This window comes from Oncorhynchus keta, unplaced genomic scaffold (genome assembly GCF_023373465.1).
Source record: "Oncorhynchus keta strain PuntledgeMale-10-30-2019 unplaced genomic scaffold, Oket_V2 Un_contig_20602_pilon_pilon, whole genome shotgun sequence".
NCBI classification, from domain to species: Eukaryota; Metazoa; Chordata; class Actinopteri; order Salmoniformes; family Salmonidae; genus Oncorhynchus; species Oncorhynchus keta.
The window spans coordinates 45,001-57,512 of NW_026282102.1; the positions used below are offsets into that span (position 1 = coordinate 45,001).

The 12,512-nt window shown below is 51.7% G+C and overlaps 1 protein-coding gene across 1 annotated transcript in view; it reads left to right on the top strand.

The window, feature by feature from the left end:
• Window positions 1-6,919, top strand: part of LOC127920803 (transmembrane channel-like protein 6) — a gene marked incomplete at its 3' end in the record, with an annotated part of 36,732 nt that extends 29,813 nt beyond the window's left edge. Inside the window, exons 5-11 of the mRNA XM_052504817.1 lie at window positions 364-534; window positions 1,098-1,206; window positions 2,998-3,079; window positions 5,443-5,481; window positions 5,733-5,930; window positions 6,228-6,454; window positions 6,761-6,919. Of these exons, the coding sequence (XP_052360777.1) occupies window positions 364-534; window positions 1,098-1,206; window positions 2,998-3,079; window positions 5,443-5,481; window positions 5,733-5,930; window positions 6,228-6,454; window positions 6,761-6,919 (985 nt within the window). The remainder of the gene's footprint in view (window positions 1-363; window positions 535-1,097; window positions 1,207-2,997; window positions 3,080-5,442; window positions 5,482-5,732; window positions 5,931-6,227; window positions 6,455-6,760) is intronic.
• Window positions 6,920-12,512: the final 5,593 nt, after the last annotated feature.

Sequence of the window (12,512 nt, forward strand, 5' to 3'; positions counted from 1 at the left end):
GTGCTGTCATCTCTCAGTACTATAACAGGACCCTGTTAACTTCATCTCTCTCTCTAGGTCGTAGTGAAGGTGCTGTCATCTCTTATTGGAGGTGCTGTCATCTCTCAGTACTAGACCCTGTTAACTTCCTCTCTCTCTCTAGGTCGTAGTCGAGGTGCTGTCATCTCTCAGTACTAGACCCTGTTAACTTCCTCTCCTCTCTCTAGGTCATCTCTTAGTGGAGGTGCTGTCATCTCTTAGTGGAGGTGCTGTCATCTCTTAGTGGAGGTGCTGTCATCTCTTAGTGGAGGTGCTGTCATCTCTTAGTGGAGGTGCTGTCATCTCTCAGTCCTAGACCCTGTTAACTTCCTCTCCTCTCTCTAGGTCGTAGTCGAGGTGCTATCATCTCTCAGTACTATAACAGGACCATGAAGTTGAGAAGACGCAGACAGAGCAGGCCTTCCATAAAGGACTTTTCCCGCTCCGCACGGCCCAGTATCCGTGGTTACGGCATGGAGACAGACTGCATGGAGACCGAGGGCGTGGATGAGGAGGGTGAGGTCACTCATTTAAACGTTACACATGCACTGAAATACGGACATTTTTGCTGTTGTAATGATGCCATAACCTACGCATAACTAATGTGTCTGTCAATTTCAATTCAATTCAAGGGCTTTATTGGGATGGGAAACATGTGTTAACGTTGCCAAAGCAAGTGAGGTAGACAACATACAAAGTGAATATATAAAGTGAAAAACAACAAAAATTAACAGTAACATTACACATACAGAAGTTTCAAAACAGTAAAGACATTACAAATGTCATATTTATATATATATATATATATATATTTACAATGTACAAATAGTTAAAGGACACAAGATAAAATAAATAAGCATAAATATGGGTTGTATTTACAATGGTGTTTGTTCTTCACTGGTTGCCCTTTTCTCGTGGCAACAGGTCACAAATCTCACTGCTGTGATGCAACACTGTGGTATTTCACCCAGTAGATATGGGAGTTTTTCAAAAATGGATTTGTTTTCCTCTGTCTGTCTCTGTAAAATCAAATCAAATCAAATTTTATTTGTCACATACACATCTCTGTTGCGCTGCAGAGCGTAAGCGTGACCAACTGGTCAACAACCTTCAGAACCTCTCTCTGAGTGACCGGGTCAGGATGCTGCGAGCCATGCCTCTCTCTGTGGCAGAGAAGAGTGAACTAAGGTATCTATAGTCCTCTACCATCCTGCTGTCCATCTCTCTCTCTTTCTCCATCCCTCTATCCTGCTCTCCATCTCTCTCTCTTTCTCATCCCTCTATCCTGCTCTCCATCTCTCTCTCTCTTTCTCATCCCTCTATCCTGCTGTCCATATCTCTCTCTCTTTCTCATCCCTCTATCCTGATGTCCATCTCTCTCTCTCTTTCTCATCCCTCTATCCTGATGTCCATCTCTCTCTCTCTTTCTCCATCCCTCTATCCTGATGTCCATCTCTCTCTCTCTTTCTCCATCCCTCTATCCTGCTGTCCATCTCTCTCTCTTTCCCATCCCTCTATCCTGCTGTCCATCTCTTTCTCTCTTTCTCATCCCTCTATCCTGCTGTCCATCTCTCACTCTTTCTCCATCCCTCTATCCTGCTGTCCATATCTCTCTCTTTCTCATCCCTCTATCCTGCTGTCCATCTCTCTCTCTCTTTCTCATCCCTCTATCCTGCTGTCCATATCTCTCTCTCTTTCTCATCCCTCTATCCTGCTGTCCATCTCTCTCTTTCTCATCCCTCTATCCTGCTGTCCATCTCTCTCTCTTTCTCATCCCTCTATCCTGCTGTCCATCTCTCTCTCTCTTTCTCATCCCTCTATCCTGCTGTCCATCTCTCTCTCTTTCTCATCCCTCTATCCTGCTCTCCATCTCTCTCTCTTTCTCATCCCTCTATCCTGCTGTCCATCTCTCTCTCTTTCTCATCCCTCTATTCTGCTGTCCATCTCTCTCTCTCTTTCTCATCCCTCTATCCTGCTGTCCATCTCTCTATTTCTCATCCCTCTATCCTGCTGTCCATATCTCTCTTTCTCATCCCTCTATCCTGATGTCCATCTCTCTCTCTTTCTCCATCCCTCTATCCTGCTGTCCATCTCTCTCTCTTTCTCCATCCCTCTATCCTGCTGTCCATCTCTCTGTCTATTTCTCATCTCTCTCTCTCCTATCAATTCAATTCAAGGGCTTTATTGGCTTGGGAAACACATGTTAGCATTGTCAAAGCAAGTGAAGTAGATACTAATAAGTTAAATCAACAAAAATGAACAGTAAACATTACACTCACAGATGTATCTCTCTCTCTCCTCCCTGCAGCTCTATCAATAGGTCTCTTCCATAAGTGAGTGATGGAGGAATATAGTATCATCTTGTAACCACCTCCCCCCTCTCTCCCCCATCCCTCTCTCCTCTCCTCCCTCTCTCCCCCATCCCTCTCTCTCCCCCATCCCTCTCTCTCCCCCATCCCTCTCTCCTCTCCTCCCTCTCTCCCCATCCCTCTCTCTCCCCCATCCCTCTCTCCCACCATCCCTCTCTCCCCCATCCCTCTCTCCCCCATCCCTCTCTCCTCTCCTCCCTCTCTCCCCCATCCCTCTCTCTCCCCCATCCCTCTCTCCCCCATCCCTCTCTCCCACCATCCCTCTCTCCCACCATCCCTCTCTCTCCCCTCCTCCCTCTCTCTCTTCTCCCCCAATCCCTCTCTCTCTTCTCCCCCAATCCCTCTCTCCCCATCCCTCTCTCTCCTCCCCTCTCTCTCCTCCCCCTCTCTCTCCTCGCCCTCTCTCCCCTATCCCTTTCTCCCACCATCCCTCTCTCCCCCATCCCTCTCTCTCTTCCCCCTCTCTCCCCCATCCCTCTCTCCCTATCCCTATCCCTCTCTCTCCTCCCCCTCTCTCCCCTATCCCTTTCTCCCACCATCCCTCTCTCTCCTCCCTCTCTCTCTTCTCCCCCATCCCTCTCTCCTCCCCCCCATCCCTCTCTCTCTCCAGGAGGTTGGCTGACAGGAAGGGTCAACGCTCCAATCACAGTCAGATCTCCTGTTGCAGCCAGATCAAATATCACATCATCATCGTAAGTCACACAGTCAGATCTCCTGTTGCAGCCAGATCAAGTATCACATCATCATCGTAAGTCACACAGTCACATCTCCTGTTGCAGCCAGATCAAATATCACATCATCATCGTAAGTCACACAGTCACATCTCCTGTTGCAGCCAGATCAAATATCACATCATCATCGTAAGTCACACAGTCAGATCCCCTGTTGCAGCCAGATCAAATATCACATCATCATCGTAAGTCACACAGTCAGATCCCCTGTTGCAGCCAGATCAAATATCACATCATCATCGTAAGTCACACAGTCAGATCTCCTGTTGCAGCCAGATCAAATATCACATCATCATCGTAAGTCACACAGTCACATCTCCTGTTGCAGCCAGATCAAATATCACATCATCATCGTAAGTCACACAGTCAGATCCCCTGTTGCAGCCAGATCAAATATCACATCATCATCGTAAGTCACACAGTCAGATCTCCTGTTGCAGCCAGATCAAGTATCACATCATCATCGTAAGTCACACAGTCACATCTCCTGTTGCAGCCAGATCAAATATCACATCATCATTGTAAGTCACACAGTCAGATCTCCTGTTGCAGCCAGATCAAATATCACATCATCATTGTAAGTCACACAGTCACATCTCCTGTTGCAGCCAGATCAAATATCACATCATCATCGTAAGTCACACAGTCAGATCTCCTGTTGCAGCCAGATCAAATATCACATCATCATCGTAAGTCACACAGTCAGATCTCCTGTTGCAGCCAGATCAAATATCACATCATCATCGTAAGTCACACAGTCACATCTCCTGTTGCAGCCAGATCAAATATCACATCATCATCGTAAGTCACATCTCCTGTTGCATCTCCATTCTTAGACAGCCAGCTCATTATGGGTGATTCATACGGTCCATTCTCTTAGACTAGGCCCTGCTCATTATGGGTGATTCATATGGTCCATTCTCTTAGACTAGGCCCTGCTCATTATGGGTGAATCGTACGGTCCATTCTCTTAGACTAGGCCCTGCTCATTATGGGTGATTCATATGGTCCATTCTCTTAGACTAGGCCCTGCTCATTATGGGTGATTCATACGGTCCATTCTCTTAGACTAGGCCCTGCTCATTATGGGTGATTCATACGGTCCATTCTCTTAGACTAGGCCCTGCTCATTATGGGTGATTCATATGGTCCATTCTCTTAGACTAGGCCCTGCTCATTATGGGTGAATCGTACGGTCCATTCTCTTAGACTAGGCCCTGCTCATTATGGGTGATTCATATGGTCCATTCTCTTAGACTAGGCCCTGCTCATTATGGGTGATTCATACGGTCCATTCTCTTAGACTAGGCCCTGCTCATTATGGGTGATTCATACGGTCCATTCTCTTAGACTAGGCCCTGCTCATTATGGGTGAATCGTACGGTCCATTCTCTTAGACTAGGCCCTGCTCATTATGGGTGAATCGTACGGTCCATTCTCTTAGACTAGGCCCTGCTCATTATGGGTGATTCATACGGTCCATTCTCTTAGACTAGGCCCTGCTCATTATGGGTGATTCATACGGTCCATTCTCTTAGACTAGGCCCTGCTCATTATGGGTGATTCATATGGTCCATTCTCTTAGACTAGGCCCTGCTCATTATGGGTGATTCGTACGGTCCATTCTCTTAGACTAGGCCCTGCTCATTATGGGTGATTCACACAGTCCATTCTCTTAGACTAGGCCCTGCTCATTATGGGTGATTCACGGTCCATTCTCTTAGACTAGGCCCTGCTCATTATGGGTGATTCACACAGTCCATTCTCTTAGACTAGGCCCTGCTCATTATGGGTGATTCGTACGGTCCATTCTCTTAGACTAGGCCCTGCTCATTATGGGTGAATCATACGGTCCATTCTCTTAGACTAGGCCCTGCTCATTATGGGTGATTCATACGGTCCATTCTCTTAGACTAGGCCCTGCTCATTATGGGTGAATCGCGGTCCATTCTCTTAGACTAGGCCCTGCTCATTATGGGTGATTCATACGGTCCATTCTCTTAGACTAGGCCCTGCTCATTATGGGTGATTCATATGGTCCATTCTCTTAGACTAGGCCCTGCTCATTATGGGTGAATCACACGGTCCATTTTCTTAGACTAGGCCCTGCTCATTATGGGTGAATCGTACAGAGAATGGACCGAGGGACGGCAAAGCAGAGTTTTTCAGATGGCTCAGTTGTGGAGGCAACTAAGTTATTATGAGACATTTTTAGTTAATGAGGAAACAGAATGTGTGTCCTCTAATTCTAATTCTCTTTTCAATGGGTTAGTATGTGGACACAAACACTACTGTAGTTGACACTGACTCTCTCTTCCCTCCAGGCTCTGAGACATAGCTGGTCCAGTTGTCTCTCCTTCCTCCACTCCTGTACAGCTGGCTCTGTCTCTCTCTCTCTCTCTCTCTCTCTCTCTCTCTTTCTCTTTCTCTTTCTCTTCTCTCTCTTTCTCTTTCTTTCTGTCTCTCTTTCTGTCTCTCTTTCTGTCTCTCTTTCTCTCTCTCTCTCTGTCTCTCTCTCTCTCTGTCTCTGTCTCTGTCTCTCTCTCTGTCTCTCTCTCTCTGTCTCTGTCTCTGTCTCTCTCTCTGTCTCACCATCTCTGTTCCTCTTCCTCAGGTGGCGCTGAAGAGGGTGAGCGGTCGTTTCGGCACCGGCGTCCTCTCTTACTTCCTGTTCGTCAAGACCCTCCTCTTCTTCAACATCTTCCTGTTCCTGGTCACGGGTTTGTTGCTGGCCGTGCCCCAGGCAGTACACCCCCCCACATTAACCCAGGGACACAAATCCTTCTCTGGGCTGGAGCTGCTCACTGGAGGGGTAAGAACCAGACATTCACCCCGCACCAAACACACTGTCCCATACCACCAAACTGCACCAGGCACTACACCCCTCCAGGCTGCTCACTGGAGGGGGATCCCCTATACCAAACATACCACCCCTCTAACACCCCCTCTCTCTCTCTCTCCCTCTCTCTCCCTCTCTCTCCCCCTCTCCCCCCCCCTCTCTCTCTCTCTCTCTCCCTCTCTCCCTCTCTCTCTCTCCCCTCTCCCCCTCTCCCTCTCTCTCTCTCTCCCTCCCTCTCTCTCTCTCCCCCTCTCCCCCCTCTCTCCTCAGGGTTATTTCTCAGACTCAGTGATGTACTATGGTTACTATAGTAACTCTACCCTGTCTAAGGACTGTAGAGTCACTAGTAGCAGTATGGAGCAGCAGCCCAGTCCCTCTGTATCTAGAAGGACAATGGAAACAGACTGTGGAGTGAAGCCGTCCTACAACATGCCCCTGGCATACTTCTTCACCATAGGACTGGCTTTCTTCATCACCTGCATCATCCTCGTCTACAGGTGTGTATGTGTCCTTGTCTCTCGTCAATTTATCTCTCATCTCAGCTTTCACTTTTTGATCAGGTGTGTGTGGGGGGGGGCAGGTGTTTTGAACACTCAGTGTTTTCAGGATATGTTCAACTACAGCACTGTTACAATAGTAACAGTTCACAAAGTAAGGTGGTGTGTGTGTGTGTGTGTGTGTGTGTGTGTGTATATATGTGTGTGTGTGTGTGTGTGTGTGTGTGTGTGTGTGTGTGTGTGTGTGTGTGTGTGTGTGTGTGTGTGTGTGTGTGTGTGTGTGTGTGTGTGTGTGTCATCCCCCAGCATGTCCAAGTCGTTCGGTCAGAGTTTCCGTATAGACAAGTCACACGGTATCCTGGCGATGAAGGTGTTCTGTTCCTGGGACTTTAAAGTCATCAAGAAAACCTCCGTCAAACTCCGGTCTGAAAACATCTGCATTCAACTCAGGGTAGGGACACGTACACACTCAGGGTAGGGACACGTACACACTCAGGGTAGGGACACGTACACACTCAGGGTAGGGACACGTACACACTCAGGGTAGGGACACTCAGGGTAGGGACACACTCAGGGTAGGGACACAAACACACTCAGGTAGGGACACGTACACACTCAGGGTAGGGACACGAACACACTCAGGGTAGGGACACGAACACACTCAGGGTAGGGACACGTACACACTCAGGGTAGGGACACGAACACACTCAGGGTAGGGACACGTACACACTCAGGGTAGGGACACACTCAGGGTAGGGACACGTACACACTCAGGGTAGGGACACACTCAGGGTAGGGACACGAACACACTCAGGGTAGGGACACGTACACACTCAGGGTAGGGACACACTCAGGGTAGGGACACGAACACACTCAGGGTAGGGACACGTACACACTCAGGGTAGGGACACGTACACACTCAGGGTAGGGACTCAGGGTAGGGACACGTACACACTCAGGGTAGGGACACGTACACACTCAGGGTAGGTACACACTCAGGGTAGGGACACACTCAGGGTAGGGACACGAACACACTCAGGGTAGGGACACGAACACACTCAGGGTAGGGACTCAGGGTAGGGACACGTACACACTCAGGGTAGGGACACGTACACACTCAGGGTAGGGACACACTCAGGGTAGGGACACGAACACACTCAGGGTAGGGACACGTACACACTCAGGGTAGGGACACGTACACACTCAGGGTAGGGACACGTACACACTCAGGGTAGGGACACGACACACTCAGGGTAGGGACACGAACACACTCAGGGTAGGGACACGAACACACTCAGGGTAGGGACACGTACATACTCAGGGTAGGGACACGTACACACTCAGGTAGGGACTCAGGGTAGGGACACGTACACACTCAGGGTAGGGACACGTACACACTCAGGGTAGGGACACGTACACACTCAGGGTAGGGACACGTACACACTCAGGTAGGGACACGTACACACTCAGGGTAGGGACAGTACACACTCAGGGTAGGGACACGTACACACTCAGGGTAGGGACACGTACACACTCAGGGACACGTAGGGACACGTACACACTCAGGGTAGGGACACGTACACACTCAGGGTAGGGACACGAACACACTCAGGGTAGGGACACGTACACACTCAGGGTAGGGACACGTACACACTCAGGGTAGGGACACGTACACACTCAGGGTAGGGACACGAACACACTCAGGGTAGGGACACGAACACACTCAGGGTAGGGACACGAACACACTCAGGGTAGGGACACGAACACACTCAGGGTAGGGACACGAACACACTCAGGGTAGGGACACGAACACACTCAGGGTAGGGACACGAACACACTCAGGGTAGGGACACGTACACACTCAGGGTAGGGACACGAACACACTCAGGGTAGGGACACGAACACACTCAGGGTAGGGACACGAACACACTCAGGGTAGGGACACGTACACACTCAGGTAGGACACGTACACACTCAGGGTAGGGACTCAGGTAGGGACACGTACACACTCAGGGTAGGGACACGTACACACTCAGGGTAGGGACACACTCAGGGTAGGGACACGAACACACTCAGGGTAGGGACACGAACACACTCAGGGTAGGGACACGTACACACTCAGGGTAGGGACACGAACACACTCAGGGTAGGGACACGTACACACTCAGGGTAGGGACACGTACACACTCAGGGTAGGGACACGAACACACTCAGGGTAGGGACACGTACACACTCAGGGTAGGGACACGAACACACTCAGGGTAGGGACACGTACACACTCAGGGTAGGGACACGTACACACTCAGGGTAGGGACACGTACACACTCAGGGTAGGGACACGTACACACTCAGGGTAGGGACACGTACACACTCAGGGTAGGGACACGTACACACTCAGGGTAGGGACACACACACTCAGGGTAGGGACACACTCAGGGTAGGACACACTCAGGGTAGGGACACGAACACACTCAGGGTAGGGACACGTACACACTCAGGGTAGGGACACACTCAGGGTAGGGACACGAACACACTCAGGGTAGGGACACGACACACTCAGGGTAGGACACGTACACACTCAGGGTAGGGACTCAGGGTAGGGACACGTACACACTCAGGGTAGGGACACGTACACACTCAGGGTAGGGACATTAACACACTCAGGGTAGGGACACGAACACACTCAGGGTAGGGACACGAACACACTCAGGGTAGGGACACGAACACACTCAGGGTAGGGACACGTACACACTCAGGGTAGGGACACACTCAGGGTAGGGACACGTACACACTCAGGGTAGGGACACGAACACACTCAGGGTAGGGACACGTACACACTCAGGGTAGGGACACGAACACACTCAGGGTAGGGACACGTACACACTCAGGGTAGGGACACGTACACACTCAGGGTAGGGACACGAACACACTCAGGGTAGGGACACGAACACACTCAGGGTAGGGACACGTACACACTCAGGGTAGGGACACGTACACACTCAGGGTAGGGACACGTACACACTCAGGGTAGGGACACGTACACACTCAGGGTAGGGACACGTACACACTCAGGTAGGGACACACCAGGGTAGGAACACACTCAGGGTAGGGACACGTACACACTCAGGGTAGGGACACGTACACACTCAGGGTAGGGACACGTACACACTCAGGGTAGGGACACGTACACACTCAGGGTAGGGACACGTACACACTCAGGGTAGGGACACGTACACACTCAGGGTAGGGACACGTACACACACTCAGGGTAGGGACACGTACACACTCAGGGTAGGGACACGTACACACTCAGGGTAGGGACACGTACACACTCAGGGTAGGGACACGTACACACTCAGGGTAGGGACACGTACACACTCACACACTCAGGGTAGGGACACGAACACACTCAGGGTAGGGACACGAACACACTCAGGGTAGGGACACAACACACTCAGGTAGGGACACGAACACACTCAGGGTAGGGACACGAACACACTCAGGGTAGGGACACGAACACACTCAGGTAGGGACACGTACACACTCAGGGTAGGGACACGAACACACTCAGGGTAGGGACACGAACACACTCAGGGTAGGGACACGAACACACTCAGGGTAGGGACACGTACATACTCAGGGTAGGGACACGTACACACTCAGGGTAGGGACAGGGTAGGGACACACTCAGGGTAGGGACACGTACACACTCAGGGTCAGGGACACGACACACTCAGGGTAGGGGAACACACTCAGGGTAGGGACACGAACACACTCAGGGTAGGGACACGTACACACTCAGGGTAGGGACACGAACACACTCAGGGGTAGGGACACGTACACACTCAGGGTAGGGACACGTACACACTCAGGGTAGGGACACGAACACACTCAGGGTAGGGACACGTACACACTCAGGGTAGGGACACGTACACACTCAGGGTAGGGACAACACACTCAGGTAGGGACACGAAACACACTCAGGGTAGGGACACGTACACACTCAGGGTAGGGACACGAACACACTCAGGGTAGGGACACGTACACACTCAGGGTAGGGACACCGAACACACTCAGGGTAGGGACACCAACACACTCAGGGTAGGGACACGTACACACTCAGGGTAGGGACACGTACACACTCAGGGTAGGGACACGTACACACTCAGGTAGGGACACGTACACACTCAGGTAGGGACACACTCAGGGTAGGGACACGAACACACTCAGGGTAGGGACACGTACACACTCAGGGGGACACGTACACACTCAGGTAGGGGTACACACTCAGGGTAGGGACACGTACACACTCAGGGTAGGGACACGAACACACTCAGGGTAGGGACACGTACACACTCAGGTAGGGACACGTACACACTCAGGGTAGGGACACGTACACACTCAGGGTAGGGACACGTACACACTCAGGACTCAGGGACACGTACACACTCAGGGTAGGGACACGTACACACTCAGGGTAGGGACACGTACACACTCAGGGTAGGGACACGTACACACTCAGGGTAGGGACACACTCAGGGTAGGGACACCAACACACTCAGGGTAGGGACACGTACACACTCAGGGTAGGGACACGTACACACTCAGGGTAGGGACACGTACACACACTCAGGGTAGGGACACACTCAGGGTAGGGACACGAACACACTCAGGGTAGGGACACAGGGTAGGGACACACTCAGGGTAGGGACACGTACACACTCAGGGTAGGGACACGTACACACTCAGGGTAGGGACACGTACACACACTCAGGGTAGGGACACGTACACACTCAGGGTAGGGACACGTACACACTCAGGGTAGGGACACGCACACACTCAGGGTAGGGACACGAACACACTCAGGGTAGGGAACACACAGGGTAGGGACACACACTCAGGGTAGGGACACACACACTCAGGGTCAGGGACACGTACACACTCAGGGTAGGGACACGTACACACTCAGGGTAGGGACACGAACACACTCAGGGTAGGGACACGACCCAACACACTCAGGGTAGGGACACGTACATACTCAGGGTAGGGACACGTACACACTCAGGGTAGGGACTCAGGTAGGGACACGTACACACTCAGGGTAGGGACACGTACACACTCAGGGTAGGGACACGTACACACTCAGGGTAGGGGACACGTACACACTCAGGGTAGGGACACGTACACACTCAGGGTAGGGACACAAACACACTCAGGGTAGGGACACGTACACACTCAGGGTAGGGACACGTACACACTCAGGGTAGGGACACGTACACACTCAGGGTAGGGACACGTACACACTCAGGTAGGGACACGTACACACTCAGGGTAGGACACGAACACACTCAGGGTAGGGACACGAACACACTCAGGGTAGGACACGTACACACTCAGGGTAGGGACACGTACACACTCAGGTAGGGACTCAGGGTAGGGACACGTACACACTCAGGGTAGGGACACGTACACACTCAGGGTAGGGACACGTACACACTCAGGTAGGGACACAAACACACTCAGGGGCAGGGACACGTACACACTCAGGGTAGGGACACGTACACACTCAGGGTAGGGGACACAAACACACTCAGGTAGGGACACCAACACACTCAGGGTAGGGACACGAACACACTCAGGGTAGGGACACGTACACACTCAGGTAGGGACACGTACACACTCAGGGTAGGGACACACTCAGGTAGGGACACACTCAGGGTAGGGACACCAACACACTCAGGGTAGGGACACGTACACACTCAGGTAGGGACACACACTCAGGGTAGGGACACGAACACACTCAGGTAGGGACACGTACACACTCAGGGTAGGGACACGTACACACTCAGGGTAGGGACTACACAGGGTAGGGACACGTACACACTCAGGGTAGGGACACGTACACACTCAGGTAGGGACACACTCAGGGTCAGGGACACCACACACTCAGGGTAGGGACACGAACACACTCAGGTAGGGACACGTGCACACACTCAGGGTAGGGACACGTACACACTCAGGGTAGGGACACACTCAGGGTAGGGACACGAACACACTC